Source organism: Phycodurus eques, chromosome 8 (assembly GCF_024500275.1).
Source record: "Phycodurus eques isolate BA_2022a chromosome 8, UOR_Pequ_1.1, whole genome shotgun sequence".
Taxonomy (NCBI): domain Eukaryota; kingdom Metazoa; phylum Chordata; class Actinopteri; order Syngnathiformes; family Syngnathidae; genus Phycodurus; species Phycodurus eques.
In genome coordinates, this window is record NC_084532.1 from 11,422,856 (window position 1) to 11,439,674 (window position 16,819).

Genomic DNA, 16,819 nt, shown 5'->3' on the forward strand with positions numbered 1-16,819 from the left:
GTGCTGGTGCCTTTGGAGAGAAGCCACACTTGGTCTTTATGAAAGTACAAAGACTCGAGATGGATGATAAATAAATTAGGTTTGAGGTGATGAAGAGTGAAAAAAAGTGTAAACGATTTCATCTCTGTTACTCCTATAGCCACCCTCACAACATGCATTCAGTTAGTCCTCTCAAAATACCCTGCACCTATGTTCTTGACTACGAAGCAGTGCTATGATTCAGATGTTTGTGATGCATTCTGATATCTGCCAATAATAGTGATAATGCCCAAAGGAAGTTGGATTACATGTCTTTCACTCTCTGTTGTATTTATGAGTGTGAGGCGGGAAAACTGCATTTGATTGCTTGCATATCAGCAGTAAATATGAGGAAAGCAAAGCAAAAATAAAATCTAATAATTTCCCATGAGCCATATCCATTGGAGCTGGGGCACAATACATACGGTATGTTCACATTTCATGGAACATAACCTAATAGCTAATTTATGTCAGTTACTGTTGTATTGCTGTTTCCCACACATCAAATGTGAATTTATGTGAAAACTCATACAAAGGAGCACATTCACACGATTGCACAGTAATCTACACTTTGACAGCAAAATATAAAGAACAGACGTAGCAGCTGGCACACTCCAGCTTGCCCCCCCCCCGCAGCTTTTTTCTGTACTGTATGTGCCTCAAATTTCAAGTATAAACTCCAAATGTGCCGAGCAGACTGATATTTAATGCTGTGCAGACAAGAGGGTGTCTATTTCAGGGATGACTGTCCACACAAGCTCACATGCTGATGCACACATGGCAGACATGAAAATTTTGCAATAAGAAAAGACATACATAGGCGCAGCTCAGGAAAAAGACCAAACAATAATAAAGCCCATGTGAGTAAATCCCTTCAAATGCGTGTATCAGGGAGTGACGCGGGACCAATGTAAAGTCTGAGTTGAAATTATTTTAATAGGCCTTGTTTCACAGTCCGACTGTAATCAAACAAAATTGATACTGTTGGCTCAACTCTCATTCATGTACAACAACTCTTTGAAAGTTTAAATCTTAACCCCAGGTTTATTTCATTCAGCCTCACAGTTTTTAGCATTCGTAACCATGTTTTGCAACTTCAGAATTTGAGAAACTATCTCGAGGTGTTTTTGTATAAATATGTGGTATACCAGGAGAGGGTTGGGCAAATGATAAATGGCCTTTATGTCTAATGATGTTTAATGGAAGAAACGTGATGTCCTCACCTCACGTACTGAACATATGCTAAACCCAACAGACACTGGGTTGTTCTCCCATAACATAAAATCACAGACTTGTGTGTGTAAATCTCTAATGTGGGATTTCATCACTTCAGTTAACTTCACCTGAATATCGTAACGACTTACGATGTCAGGAGTCAAAGTATGACACCGGGTAAAAAAAGCTCCATGGGAGGAAAAACAAGTGGCAGCCCGGCAATAAAGAAGTTGACCTTCACACAGTCATCCCTTTATGTTGCTAGCTTCTTCTTCACAGTTCCAGCTATCTCAAATAAGCTGAGATGAAATTCTACCCATCATGTGACGTGTACAGACCAGGTGGCAACTTAGAGGGCTTCAACAAGTCTAATGCTCTTGGTCACGTAGTGGGTTTAGACAGTGTAGATCTGATGACATGTGCATTTCAAAATGTTTATTGACGCACGCACACACTAGAATGCAAATGCACACATGCACGCACACACGCCTTTGTACTGTTAGGAAGACAGTGGTAACCACTCAACCACTCTACTGTCCTCAGATGGGAACCCTCAAAACTGTTTTTAAAATTTTCAGGATGGTGAAAACAAGCTAAGGATGACTAGTGGTGACACATTTGGATGGAAAACTGATTGATAGGAACATGGGACTTCCACAGCACAGTCACTTCCCATGAGAAAAGGCAAGTTCAGCATAAGGCTTAAAACCTAAAGCAAAATATCAGCAGTTTCAGTGCAATAATGTATTGCAGTTGGAATTTAAAAAAAGTCCTCTCTGTAAAATTCTACAACTTGTTAATAAATATTTTTAAATGTCTAAACTAGACATGCGTGACGGCCGTCTGTACAGTTTCCCAAAGGCATTGCTAAGGATTTACTTAAATCCTGTCATTTAGTCTGCAGTGCTCATTTGGTATGATTTGAACAGTTTGACGAAGGCTTTAGATTTGACTTCAGGAAGAACGCCAGAAAAAACACATTAAATGACGAATGAGTGTACTTGTGCACTCTTGGAAGAAAATTGTAGTACAGTCAGAGTCCAGTTCCTTAAAAGGGCCAGCTACACTAATGTACTGTTTTTATCCTTTTTTTTCTTCTTTCAAAGCCAAGAAAGTACACATTTCTAGCTGCAATAGCATCACAGGGCAGAACAGCAGTACCTTTTAAGATAGCAGCCCAGTGAAAAGTCCCTGTGCACCCTCAGGGAATTGGGGCTTTAATAGGTAATGTAAGGTATTCTCGAGGGAAAAAGAGAAAAGACCAAAGAAGAACCTGCAATAGAGGGAGTCAAAGGGGAGTCAATAAGATGTGGTGGCTGAGATTATGACAGGACTGAGAAACAAAACCAAAAAGGGGGATTTTACACATCAGTACTCACTCGTTTTTCACTTGTGTGTCTACTTGGGCAGCTGACAGGAAGCAGGGGAGGGAAAAAGATGGTGGGGGTGTTGTCAAGGCAAACAATCAAATTGGTTGTTTTAAACGCATTCTAATGCTTGCTTGCTGCTGCATAGTTGAGCGAGGAGGCAACAACTGATATTTCAGCCAAACACCTCAGGTGGCTGTGAAAGCTTGATGATGAAAGTCTCTTATGTCTCTGTTTTTCCTGCATTCCCTCTAAATATTTCCATGTAAAGTTTGAACTCCATGTAAGCGCCAGCACAGACAATATATCACAGCGGTACTTATGAGAAAGCTTTAAATTTATCAAATGCTAAAAGGCACTCTCTCTCTGGGGTGAACGCATGTCTGTGCATCGGTAACGCCAGAACATTTGTGCACTGTTAAGCACTTCCATTACACACTGCGCAGGGTATTCTTTGGCCTACATGTGGAGCCCTGTAAAGCAATTGGCGAAGTACATGTGTGAGCAGCACGTTACCATTTGAAACATTTTTCTTCGACACTTTCTTACAGATGTACAGGTATAATGCAACAGGGCTCGAAACTGTATGCAAATGTATTGACATCTGCACAGTTAAAAAAAGGAGGTCTTGATTTGCTGCAATTGGCTGGCGACCAGTTCAGGTGTACCCGGCCTCTCGCCCGAAGATAGCTGGGATAGACTCCAGCACACACGCAACCCGCGTGAGGAGAAGCGGTACAGAAAATTTAAGAATGGAGGACTTGATTTGCGTGGGCACTAAATGTCGTGCCGAAGGCGTTTATATGGCAGTGATTTAGAATTTAACTCTGTCACATGGGAGATATATAGCATAGATATATAGAAATATAATGGCTACCAAAGCTCACCTATGTCCCATCGAGGCAGCAAATATAGGCTGTTTGTGCTCATTTGTTGAAAAAAAAAAATAATATTAATAAATGCTTTTGCTTTTGATATGCTTATTTGTCAGTTTAATGCCACATACAGACATGCAAACACCAAAGGCATGAAAAAGGTGACAAAAAACCCAAAACATTTTAGGGCGGGTCTGGGGGGATCCCTTGAGCCCCCACAGAGATTTTTTTTTTTATTGTAACATAAATTAAGCAATCTGGAAGACTCTAAAGAGTACAATAAGGCAAACAAATTCAAATAAAAAAATCAATTCTTCACGCAGAAAAACTTATTTACACCGCTCAAGTACATGTCGATGTACAAATTTAAGATTTAAATTAAATTTGCCTCATTTCTTTGCTTTTTTGTTCTGGCCTCAAACCTGAGTCAGGCCCATCTACACGTGCACCTGATGCCTCCTTCAAGCTTTGCCACATGAATAGCATCCTCCTCTTTAAGATTCAGACTCATTCTAGAAAATAAATCATCATTGTCTGTTTCACTTCCTTTTTCACTATTACCAACTTCAAAGGCTAATCCCAAATACATCCTCCAGGAAAATATTAAGTACAATATTTTTTTCTGTTTTTATTGGCCATTTCTGAATTTGAAGTTAGTTAATTCTGTGTTGTGAAATAATCCTTAACAGGGCTCCGTCGCTTAATACATTTAACATCGGTAAACTAATTAGATAATTGTAGCCGCGTTTCCTAATTAATATAAAATGTACTAGCGGATCAGCTCTTGTCACCGATATTTCGTGTTCTTCGCGGTTCCACTTGGGACCACAACCCGCAGCACCTCAACGGAAAAAAACAAAAGACCAGTGCAACTAATACCACACTGGCTGATCTGATCACCAAAAATGGTGAACTAGACTTAAACGTCACTAGCTCTTAAATTGTATGCCGCAAACAGCGCCCAATGCGGAAGTCGTAGTCACACGCACAAAATAGTTGATAAATAAGCAATAATTGTTAAATTAAAGTAGAGAGCGATATTTAGATCATTGTAACGGAGTAAAAGTACCGTGACTTATTAACAGCAAAATCGGCGTTTTTTTCTGGTCTCGTCAACTCCTGTGACTTGGAGCACACAGGCGGAACCTCAGGCCACATATTAGTCCGCCGTGGATCTGTGTGTGGATGGTGGGTGTGTGGAATGGCTCTCGCTGCCAGCGTTCACGGAGTACGAAACAGCCTATGACGTCAGTGTCGGTGACCCCCCCCTCCAGGAAAAACTCATCGGATCTATACGATTTACGTATATGGCATATTTTGAGTTCAAAACGGCGAATTTTGCCGAAATGCGACTGATTTGCATGTATATATACATATACATATCAGGGCTTGTCATGAATAAATTACTCATAAAATAGGTGGCTAATAAGATTTCAGTGAGAATAACACATTCAAATCAATTTAATTACGGTATCTCAGTGAAAGAACAGATGCAGGAATATGTTTTTTTACTTGCTCCCATATGCAAGAAGGAACAAAGGCACAGACCCATGAGTAAACGAGTGGATTATGGTGCTGCTCGTCAAAGCCAAGCGAGGGACTTAGTGACCCATTTAATGTCCACTTCCAGTGGAGATGCTTGTTGGATGTGACCTCATCCACTCCCCGATAATCCTACAAGAGATGATCTAGCCTCAACATGAGCAGCGATATTGGACTTGACAACAATCCAACTCTCTGCCACACAGAGTCTCAACATCACTTTGCCGCGATTGAATACCAAGACGAACGAGGGAACGTGACATGTTTGTGCAACTTGACAAATGCGGACAAAGAGAGCCAGGCATGGAGTGCAGTCTTTGTTGATTGCTGAATGCATCACTAGCTGCTGTAACATCGCCACTTGTCTTTTACATATTTGCTTTGATTAAAACACCCTGCAGATCATTTGTCTGTAGCTTCAACATCATCATTACATTCATCATTGGAAATGTAAAAATAATTTCTGCACAATTAGATGCCAAAACGTTGTCATCAATGCTTCGTGGCTTCAGCAAATCGAGAATTTTATTTTATTTTTTTTAAAAATCATATTATAGCTCAAAACATGCAGCTAGAACACTGTGGTTGTGGCAAAGTCAATGCGCCGAGCATGAAGACATCGCAAAGAGGCTGTTTGGCGATAGACAAACGAAAGTGCCCATCATTTATGTGTCAACATCAGCCATGTGGGAGGACAAGTTTACTGACATATGGATGATCATCTCAGACTATTCTCCCCTGCGCTCATTGACTGATGCTAGACATACATTAGTCAGCAGCAAGACCACACATTTGTCAAGAAGCGAGAACAAAGTCCTCATAGACAACACAAAACATACAAGACAGACAAGACACTAATATACTGTAGAGAAAATATGTTGGTGGATATCTTTCTCAACAAATTCCATCAAATTCTAACGTATTTCTTTGGGTCTTGGGGTACATGTGAAGGAGTACAAACAGTTACACATTCATATTATTGTCAGGGAGGTTTCTTATTTCTCAAATGATAAGTAAAGTTAGAACTCTGTTAATACACAGCTCAACTACATAAAATCTGTTGTTTGAGCTGCAACTGCTGTTCTGTAATGGTAGTGTCACAATACAGCTCTTGAAATTAGCCCTTGAGTTAATCGGTCTTAAAAATTTAAGCCTATGAAGAAATATATGAAGACAGTTCTTCACACAACTACCAGAAAATTGTTGTTTTGTTATATAAACTCTAACTTTGAATCTATGCCATTTTTGTGTCTACTGAAATCCAGCTACTTAAAATTCTCTAAAAGTAGGTGTTTCGATCTGACTGAGCTGTTTTGAACTATTTTGTAGTCCTTAAACTGGCACCAATATTTTTTATATAAAAGAAGTATGCAGTATAATTCAAACTAGGAGTATAGTAAATGCTATTTAGAGAATAGAAAAGTCATTATTTTCCCTGATGATGATCACCTTATTCTACTCGTCGTACATTTTTCCTGATTTATTTTGCTCTTAAACATAGATAATAGTCATTATTACATCAAGACCTGCCTTGGCCTTGCGTTTTGTGGTTCAACTGGCTCAACCCATTTTAACTCCCAAAGCCCTACCCCTATCAATACCAAAGTCGACAAGCAAACACATTACCAAATTCTGAGCCCAGTGATAATCTGTGAAAAAGTTGCTTGACCTCACTGACTCCTAACTGACTGCATTCAGCAGGACATGGATTTAGGACTCAGGGTGTGGAAGGATTATCTTAATTACTGTTATTATATTCCTAGGGGTGGCGGCATGGTGGTCGACTGGTTAGCACATCCGCCTCAAAGTTCTGAGCATTGGGATTCAAATCCCAGCCTCGCCTGTGTGGAGTTTGCATGTTCTCCTCGTCCCTGCGTGGATTTTCTCCGGTTTTCTTCTGGTTTCCTCCCACATCCCAAAAACATGCATGGTAGGTTGATTGAAGACTCTAAATTGCCTGTAGGTGTGAATGTGAGTGTGAATGGTTTGTTTATATGTGCCCTGCTATTGGCTTATATGTGCCCTGCAATTGGCTGGTGACCAGTTCAGGGTGTTCTCCGCCTCTCGCCCGAAAGATAGCTGGGATAGGCTCCAGCATGCCCGCAACCCATGTGAGGATAAGCGGTACAGAAAATGGATGGATATTCTTAGGGTAGGGTCTATTGTAGGACCCCTTCTCAGCTTCATGCCAACTCATTTAAAAACAAGTCCTTCAAATAAAAACCTGGCTGTTTGATATTTGTTCCCTTTGTGTCTCTTTGGTAGACCCTTAAATCCTTAAACTATTTTATAGCATATGAAGTTATTTAATGTCCAGTAGAGATCTAGATTTCCAGCATCACTTGGGGAATTATTTAACCTTGCCCCAGGCTAGTCTTTGCACCTGTCCGGGCATGTATGTTTCCAGGGCTTAGAGTATATCTCTCTACAGAAAAAAAATTAATAAATAAAATACACTAGCACGGGTCCCTTGAGCTTTTTGCAAGACTCTGGAAATGCCCACATGGTCAACCTCCCTGAATCCACAAGATACTGATTTATTATGATATGGCAGCCTGCTTCAAGGTGTTGTTTAGCACAGACCCCACAAATCTTTGAACCCTACACCTCAAAGTTACGCTATACTGAAAAGGAAAAAGTGTCAGGGCCACACTGAAAAAAACAAAACAATATTACATTATATCAGACAATTCCTGTGTTTAAAAAAATAATTTAGAGTTACAGAAAGAAGTATACTTAGTCTCATGAGAAGAAAGCTAAAATTTTGATGAGTGAATGTCAAAATTCCCACACGAACATGAATGCAATATACTCGGACAAAGAGCTATCTATCTAGCTCTCGAGACATGACATATACCCATCAGTTAATATAATTAAATATTTGTTTGTGCATTAATGTGCTTATACTGATATTGGCGTTCATCTGCAAAAATGTCGACAATCACAATTGAGGGAATAAAATTCAACATTATTTGTAGCGCTCTTACCATGAGCTGGATCCGGTGGCCCGAACTCCAGATTATATCGCAGGATGTAAAAATTATTCCACACATAGAGCTGGTTATCTCGCGGATTATAATCCACAGACGCAATATATTGGTACTGGTTGGGAAAGTGGATATCAACATATTCCCCACGGTTCTGCTTAGTGTTGTAGATATAATCGATCATGCTCTTGCTGACTTCGCTTTCATTGTCTTCATAGGTGGAGCGGACCACATAGAGCACTCCACAGGCCATGAAGGCATTGGAGGCTGAGCGTTTGTCATAGGCTGTCTCCCATGTCGCCTCAAAACGCAGCGTGTATGGGTTCAACTGGCTGATCACTGTCATGCCGTTGTTCTGCTCTGTTGCGTAGATTACCCACAGGCCGTTCTCATCTACGGCCAGGTCAATGTCTGTTTTACCACCCCACTTATAGGGTGACGTGTCATGGTAATTAGCATTGTTGATGATCGCCTCCCCGCTTTTGATTCGAGTTCGCAGGTCAAACTTGACTATGTTTCGGGTGCGCTCTTTGTTGAAAAACACAGCACCATCATAGACCACAAATCCAGTCCCGTCCACCCGGTGGGGAAGCTTGTAGGTAATTGTTTGCCGGGCATTTTGGAAGTCATCCAGGGAGGAATATTCAATTAGAGTGTCTGTCCTATAAGGAGTCCAAGGCATGAAGTAGATCTTGTCGGCAGCTTGCAGTGGATCTTTGCACCAGGCACCAGCTTGTTGCTCCGCTTCGAACTGAAAGGATGGTTCCCCAACAGCTTTCAGAGTCCCAGGACAAAGAAATACTAGTAATAGAAGAAAGTAGAATAATAGGCAGATAGGTTAATATGTCATCAAAAGCACCAAACACGTAATATAAAACGAAAATGCATTTTTGTCTTATGGGTTGTCCACAGAAAATGGCAGGCACACTAAAATGACGAAAAGCTACTGCCAATTTTTACAAACAGTATACAGATTTTGGTTTTGTGCATAGCAAGGAATAAGAAAATAGGAATGTTATCAAACATAAAAGCATTTGGTTTTGACTTTTGTATTTATATATTTGCCAGAGTATGAAACAAAAAAGAAGTTCTGACTTTTAGATTTACTGCAAGAGGGAAACCACAAATGAGGGCAACATAAATGGGAAAAAAATAATTCCTGTAATTACAAAAAAAAGAATAATAAATAAATACAGTCAAACTAAAGACACTTGGCAATAGATGTAATAAGTTGTGAGAGAGCAAGATTCAGCATAGTTTGGGAACATATGTGTGTGATGCACAACACCTCTTCTACAGTAAAGACCTGAGAGGCATGTCATTAGCAAGTGGTGTAAATATCACAACCAATAAAATATACATTCAAAAGTACATTATAGGGTCTGTTGAGGTGTTTTGGTTCTGGCTCTAAGGCACAGGAATCAACAAAGAAAAGAGCAGCACGTAGTCAGGTGAAAATCATGGGAGGGAGGTGAGAAAGAAAGGTGCCTTGGAGAAAGAAAGGGACAGAAGAAAGCAATAGCTTCAGTGTTACCAAGGCATGCTATGGAAAACAATTTGGAAGCCAAGCAAATTGTGCTGAGTTGCAAAAGCACCCAGGCAGAATGGGGAGGAAAAAAAACCTTATGGAGTGAAGCCAATAAGCCCCCAGTTTGATCATTTGGCTGCATGTGTGCTGTCTTTTTTTCAGGCACACTTACTTCCAATGGGGCACTGGTCTGATGGTTAACATTATAGTTAGTGGACTCTGAAAATATACAGTGAAACCTCTAAGGCCCGTTGCACACCAAGCGACGTGGCCGAAACCGACTGAACTGTCGCGCAGTGTTCTAAGTTTGGCAACTCGTTTTCATAAGTGGCCGAACCTCTGCCACTGTGCTGTGGTTCAAAATTTTATTGATAGTGATTGGTAACAGCCAATGAAAAATGCACATGAGCTTACACACACTCAGTCGCCAACTGTAATTTTTGAAGATTGTCCAATTCAGTCACGTTTGAGTCGCTCGGTGTGCAGCGGGTCTAGGGTTGAGCACAATCCTTTCCACATTGCTGGTCAAACTCTGGTTTGTTCATACTGTACAGTGGAACCTTGATTTTAAGGACCCCAATTTCACAGATATCGGATGTAACAGACTGCCTGGACAGTACATGTGTCCAAAAATAGTTTCCAGTTGTCACTTAAACCGCCATTGACAAAGTCAGTTAGTTCCAGAATTTGTTCTGTACTGGCACTGTAGTGCATTACAGGCAGACACTGGGACACACGTATTTCTGGGGCACAGATATACAGTACAATATGACTAGATCCAGCCAACAGACGTGCCTACGTGGCGGCCATGTTGAATGTGATGACATTCCCATCAAAGACAATTCATTAAAATGCGGGGGCCAAGTTGAATGTGGCAACATTTCCAGGCAATGGGTTATGGCAGGAGTTCTATCTATTGTCACATAGAGCTCTGGTAAATGTCACCTCTCATTACGTTAAGACAGAGCATGCGCGTGAGAGAGAGTGCAGCAGCGGTAAAATGACAAAACTTTAAGACAACACTAAGACACGTATCTGGAATTGTGGAACATGCTCTTTTTAGTACAGTAACAGTTTTTGGTCAAGCCGTTGGTGGAAAGAGGAAGCACACTAATTCATCGCAGCTCATGAAAGGGACGCGCCTCGACTCGCCACTACAATATCTGATTGTCAACACCAAGCACACCAGCGGGGTAAGTCTGGATGAAAGTTAAAACTGGACTGGGCGTTTTAGGCCACGAAAGAAAAACACTAAACAATACTTTTGTACTGGACCGTAATATGGTGCATATGGCCACAGACAAAAGTGCTTCAATAACAGTAACAGATGACACCCACCCCCCATTAGTCCGTTAAATCAAGGTTCCACTGTATATTTAAACAATGTTCCCATTGAAAACAATGAAAACCGGAATGAATGTTAACAAGCTGTAGTGATAATATAATCCCCTCTCAAAGTTTTGGAACTATGATGCCATTTCCCTAATTCTTGCTGTAGACTAAAAACATTTGGGTTTGACATCAAAAGAGATATCAGACGAGATCAACAGCTTCCCCCCCAAGGTATTTACATCTGGATTGGATACACAACTTAAAAGACTTGAATTTCCTCTCATTGAGTAATTATTTATTGGTACTAAAACACCATATTTTTAGGTGAGCAAAAGTATTGGAATAGATACTACAGTGATATTTATATGTAATAATAATAATATACGATGCAAAATAATAATATAGCATGTATATAATAGAAACACTGCGATTGGCTAGCGACCAATTCCGGGTGTACCACGCATCCTGCCTGATGATAGCTGGGATAGACTCCAGCGCTCCCGCGACCCTTGTGAGGATAAGCGGCTCAGATAATGGATGGATGGATGGATAATTGAAACATGTGGAATGTTTTCCTTACCTATGTGTTTTGGTTGGTCCAGCATGTGTAGACCAGGACTTTTTAAGTTTCTGTATTCATTTTGGGAAAATACCAGCCTGGCCTTCCTGTTCTTCTTGCTAATGAGTAGTTTGCATCTTCTCGTGTAGCATCTGTATTTTGGTTCATGACCTTAACCTTCACTCCTGCCCTCTGGAGGTTGTTGCTGATAAACCTAATAGTTGTTTAAGAGTCTTTCTTTATGGCTCTTAAAATGTTTCTGTCATCATCGACTGTTATTTTGCTTGGTGTACCTGTTCGATGTCTATTACTACACAAGTGGCTTCATTTTTCTTCAAGGCAGTTTAGATGGTTGTATTTGCGATGGCCAATGTTATTGCAATGGCTCTTATTTTTAATCTTTTTTTACAGATCTCGTCTTCTCTTTAACAGAGAGACAAATCCCTCTTTTTTTTTTTTTTTTTTATATAAATGCTGGTTACTAGACTTAACACCGATTTTATCAGCCTGATCGGTATCGGCCGATAATTAGCATTTTATGCCGATTTAATGTTATAATTCGCCGATCTGATCAATGACGTCATTGATCGGCTCCGCAAAAGACATTTACTCCGCGTCGCCATCGTCCGCAGTATATTTGAATCCAAAATCTAGTTTATTTTTAGCCTTGTCGAGTGTCTTTTGACGTAGTACTGTAAATATCTGACGGCCAATAAAGGTATTTAAAAAAAAAAAGAAATGTTGGCGGTGTGGGACAGGCAACACGTCTGATACAGACAACACGTAATGCCTGGCTCAGACTACAAGAACAATTTGTTATTTCACGATTGCACTATGTCAGACTACTGCAATAATATCTTGTATTCCTATATCACCGCATCCCGTTTTTTACGATCATTTTATCTTTATCTTGTCAACTCAAATGCGACCAGATACACTAGTTACCGTGGCGACGACAACAAGAGTGGACCGTGCCGACTGGAAAAAAGGACAAAATGGGGGAAAAACGTGTTGGTGGTCACCGGTGCTCAGGAGAGGACGTTCGCTTAAGGCTTGCTTGAGGTATGTTCACATACTTTTAATACGATGCAGCTCGCAAGCAGGCAACAAAACGTTCTGTAGCCTAGCAAGCTAGTGCTAGTGTACATAAACATGCCAGCGTTATGTCGACTCATGCTCTAAAGTTTCGTAGAGGGTGAAGTAATTTAATTACAATCAAGTAATTTAATTATAGTAAGTTAGCACCCATTATTTCTGTTATATTGTCATGTTGGTTTGACCTGTCTGATTAGAATACATGACCTGAGTAGAGGAGTGATTTCCAACCTTTATGGAGCCAAGGCACATATTTTACAATTGAACAATCTCACGGCACACCAACAACCAAAATTTCACAAAAAGTGGATACATTAATTACTGTATGTACTTCTTGCCATCTAATTGAAGACCATTCATTTGTTCTGTCTGTCACTATGCCTCACTGGCATAAATAGATGAACAAAGATACATTATTTTTTGTAAATATAATTTTTGAGCAAGTAAGTGCACAAGTATAAACAGTAAACAAACAGGTCATTTAAATAGACACATTCCTCCATCTTGTGATTGAATCGGTGATCGGTTAATGTTTTTTTAAACTGATCGGCCCTAAACATCCTGATCGTGTAAAGCCTATTGGTTACACCTCTAAATATATTCACTGACAAAGATAGATGGGTCCAAACAAAATGTGGTATAATTAAGTTGAGTATACAGATGTAAATACCTGGGGAGAAAGAGCAAACATTTTGATGATATCTTGTATCATACTCATCTTTTGTGTGTCAAAGCCATACTGAATATGTTCAGTCTACAGCAAAAATAAAGGAACTGACCTCACTGCTCTTATACTTTTGGACGGGAGTGTATATTACAGTAGGTACGAAAAGTGTACACACCCTTGTTAAAATGACATTTTATTGTGATATAGAAAATGAAACCAAGATAAATCATTTCAAAATATTTTTTCTTTTACCATTATTGTGAGACATATAACCTGTGCAACTCAATTGAAAGAAAAATATTTTTGAGAGGGCAAGTGAAGATAAACAACTGAGATAATGGTTGGACAAGTCTGCACACTCTTGTGTAACTGATGATGTGGCTGTTTTCAGAATTAACAAATCACATTCAAGATAGTCAGCGCACACCTGCCACCATTTAGAGTGCCTCTGAATAACACCAAATAAAGTTCAGATGGTCTAGAAGGCTTTTCCTGAGATGTTTGAGCTTTCTTTGAGACACATGAAGCTTTTGTGCTAACGGTGACCAGAATTTGGAACTGTTCATAATTCACTCCACCATGACAAAGTTGGTTCTCTGTAGGTTTCTTTTGGTGATGAGCAGTGTTGTGTTTGCACCAAACACAGTACTTTTTTGGAATTATGGCAAAAAAGTTAAACTTTGGTTTCAATGGACCATTACACATTCTCCCACGTGTTTGGGAGATTTCAATGGTGTTTTTGCAAAATGTAGCCAGATTTGGATGTTTTTCTTTGTAAGATAAGGCTTCCATCTAGCCCAAAAAAACAAACATATACTGTATGAAGAAGACCAGAGATTGTTTTCACATGTACTTTTTTTGCCAGAAATTGCTGCAGCTCCTTCAATATTGCTGTCAGCGTCTTGGCAGCCTCTCTGACAAGTTTTCTTCTCATCAATTTGGGAGGGACGTCCAGTTCTTGGTTATGTCACTTTTGTGCCATATTTTCTCCACTTGATGATGGCTGTTTTCACTGTGTTCCATGGTATATTCATCCATCTATCCATTTTCTACACCGCTAATCCTCACTGGGGTCGCAGGTATGGTGAAGCCTCTCCCAGCTAACTGCGGGCAGGAGGTGGGGTACAACCTGAACTGGTCGCCAGCCAATTGCAGGGCACATACAAAACAAACAACCATTCCCACTCACATTCATACCTACGGACAATTTTGAGTCCTCAATCAACCTATGTCTTTGGGATGTGGGTAGTAATCGGAGTACCTGGAAAAAACACACGCAGGCACAGGGAGAACATGCAAACTGTACACAGGCGAGGGCAGAATTTAACCCGGGTCCTCAGAACTGTGAGGTGGATGTGCTCACCAAGTTGTCCACCGTGCCACCATGATATATTCAATGCCATGGAAATTATTTTGTGCCCTTCTCCTGACTGATACATTTGAACAAGAAGTTAACAATAAGGTGTGCACACTTGTGCAAACATTTCATTTGTTTATTTTTACTTCCCACTCAAAAATATTTCTTTTTTTTCCCGACTGAATGGTTAATTTTATAGGTCACAAGGGTGGAAAAAGCTTTGAAATGATTTATCTTAGTCTAATTTTTTTATATCACAAAAACCTGACGTTTGAACACAAGTTTGTATACTTTTTATATCCACTGTAAGTAGCATCTATCATACAGGTGGAAAAAGAAGTTTAAATTCAATGTCTGCCCACCCTTTCATGAAACGTGATGAACACAGTGACAAACGGGAAAAGGGAGGATGCAGGGCGTTTAGGATGAAGACTATTTAGTCGACTGTACTAAACAAACTGGACTGAAACGTGTATACTAACCGACCGACCGAATACATACCTAATTTTTTTTCACAAAATGCATGGTTGCCTGAAAAACTGAACACAGCTACTCGTATTCTGTTCTTGTTTTTATTCTTGAGAGGTGTAAAATGTTTGTCTCTCATTTACCTTCACTGGTACCCCTCTGTTGTGATATCATCAGGAAAAATATAAACTGAAATCTCAGAATGACAGCGTCTTGAAATCCACATATTTGTGCAACTTTGCTTTTCCTGAAAGATTTTATTGAACTCGGACTTGTTAAATTTCAGGGCCATTTAAATTTAGAGGTTCCACTGTAGTCCACAAGGGGGTTGTAAGGGCCACAACAAAAGGTTTACAACGCGATACGATAAAACAAAGTAGCTCGGGTTTGGATCGTGTCTGTTATTTACCTTTTTGCTCCACTTCTATTTTAAGCATTGGAAGAGAGAGTGAAAAGGATGGGAGGAGGGAAAAAAGAGATTAATATTAACTTCCATCACTATGGTTAAACAGAGACACAGCTGACACATGGATGGGTTGACCTAATTAGAGAAAACAGTGAAGTTTGAAAAAGGTAACATCATTGCCATGGTCCTGTTGAAGGTAAAGAGGTACATCAAGTACTGTACATAGTTGATAGAGACGTACAAAGCAGAACATCTAGTACAGTCTAGTTTTATGATCAGACAAAGGTTTCCAATTAGTACTTTAAAACACAGTGATGGGTGGATTATGGCTGAATTATGCAGTTTTTCACAAACACGTCTTGATAGTAGTTAGGGATGTTCAATTTCAAGAGTTTTGTCAAAACAGAAAATGTATGACATATATGTCATTTAATAGAAGGATTAACTCAGTATTACCGGGGAGTTTGTAATCCCCCCACACTTTTTGTCATGTTTGTTAAAACAGTCATTATGACTAGGGTTGGGCATCGTTTGAATTTGAGCGATTCTGGTTCCAATTCCGGTTCCTTAGTTCGATTTCGGTTCCAAACGATTCTCGATTCCGATTCTTTTAGGCGGCTGGGTCAAAAAAGATTGCATGGCTTAAATAAAGGGTGTCCAAATTATGAACATCCGTTTTCTTAGCAGCCCGCAGCATAGACTAAAATGAATATTTGACTTGAGGTTCTTTATAATCAGTATCAATATTAAACCTATGAACTAGAAGGCAATGTGTGGAGAACTAACCCATTTGACTTAATATTCATTAATTAATGTTTCAGCTAAAAGTGAAATATTTGAATCAATATTATACATAATATAATCAATATAAATTGTTAAAATTGTTATTTGAACTGTTTTAACTATTTTATTTTATTGTTTCACTCACCCAGTTGACTGAGAGTTGACTTCACTGATAGAATTGTTAAAAGCTTTATAGCTGCCCCTGTATTCTGTTTCATCACGTCAAATGGTTTATATGTGTTTTCACTTGACTTCATGTTTTAAGCTTGTAGCCTTTTATTTTGAAGGGTACGCACCGGAACTCAGCATTTTGGCATGAAAAGTAACTCCACACGGCACCGGTGATTGTTTTTGATTAATTATTTTAATTTATTTTTTTAAATGGATGGAACCAAATGCTATAAAAAGCTGATTCCTGTCCCTACCCACCGATGAGGCACAAGGTTTGTATTTGTGATACTGTGAGACAACGTTTCTGTGAATTTTGTCCCAATTCATTGTGATGTAAAGTTGCTACCGTGAGGTTTTAGCCCAATGGTAAGCCTTTTTATTTTATTTTTTTTGCCATCGCCACTTACGTTGGTTTGAAGACTAAAATAAACGCTAAAAACCATCAGTGC

General features: G+C 39.6%; 1 protein-coding gene across 26 annotated transcripts in view; it reads right to left on the bottom strand.

Annotated features, from left to right (window-relative positions):
- The window catches only part of adgrl2a (adhesion G protein-coupled receptor L2a), a 144,981-nt gene that overhangs the window by 40,203 nt on the left and 87,959 nt on the right, over positions 1–16,819 (bottom strand). For 18 of the 26 annotated variants that reach the window (XM_061682915.1, XM_061682918.1, XM_061682916.1 and 15 more), the window contains exons 6-7: positions 15,420–15,434; positions 8,005–8,805 (exon numbers count right to left, since the gene is read on the bottom strand). The exons of 1 other annotated variant lie outside the window; for it this stretch is intronic. In XM_061682915.1, the coding sequence (XP_061538899.1) occupies positions 8,005–8,805; positions 15,420–15,434 (816 nt within the window). The remainder of the gene's footprint in view (positions 1–8,004; positions 8,806–15,419; positions 15,435–16,819) is intronic. 7 more of the 26 variants (XM_061682914.1, XM_061682920.1, XM_061682917.1 and 4 more) reach the window with 1 other exon arrangement.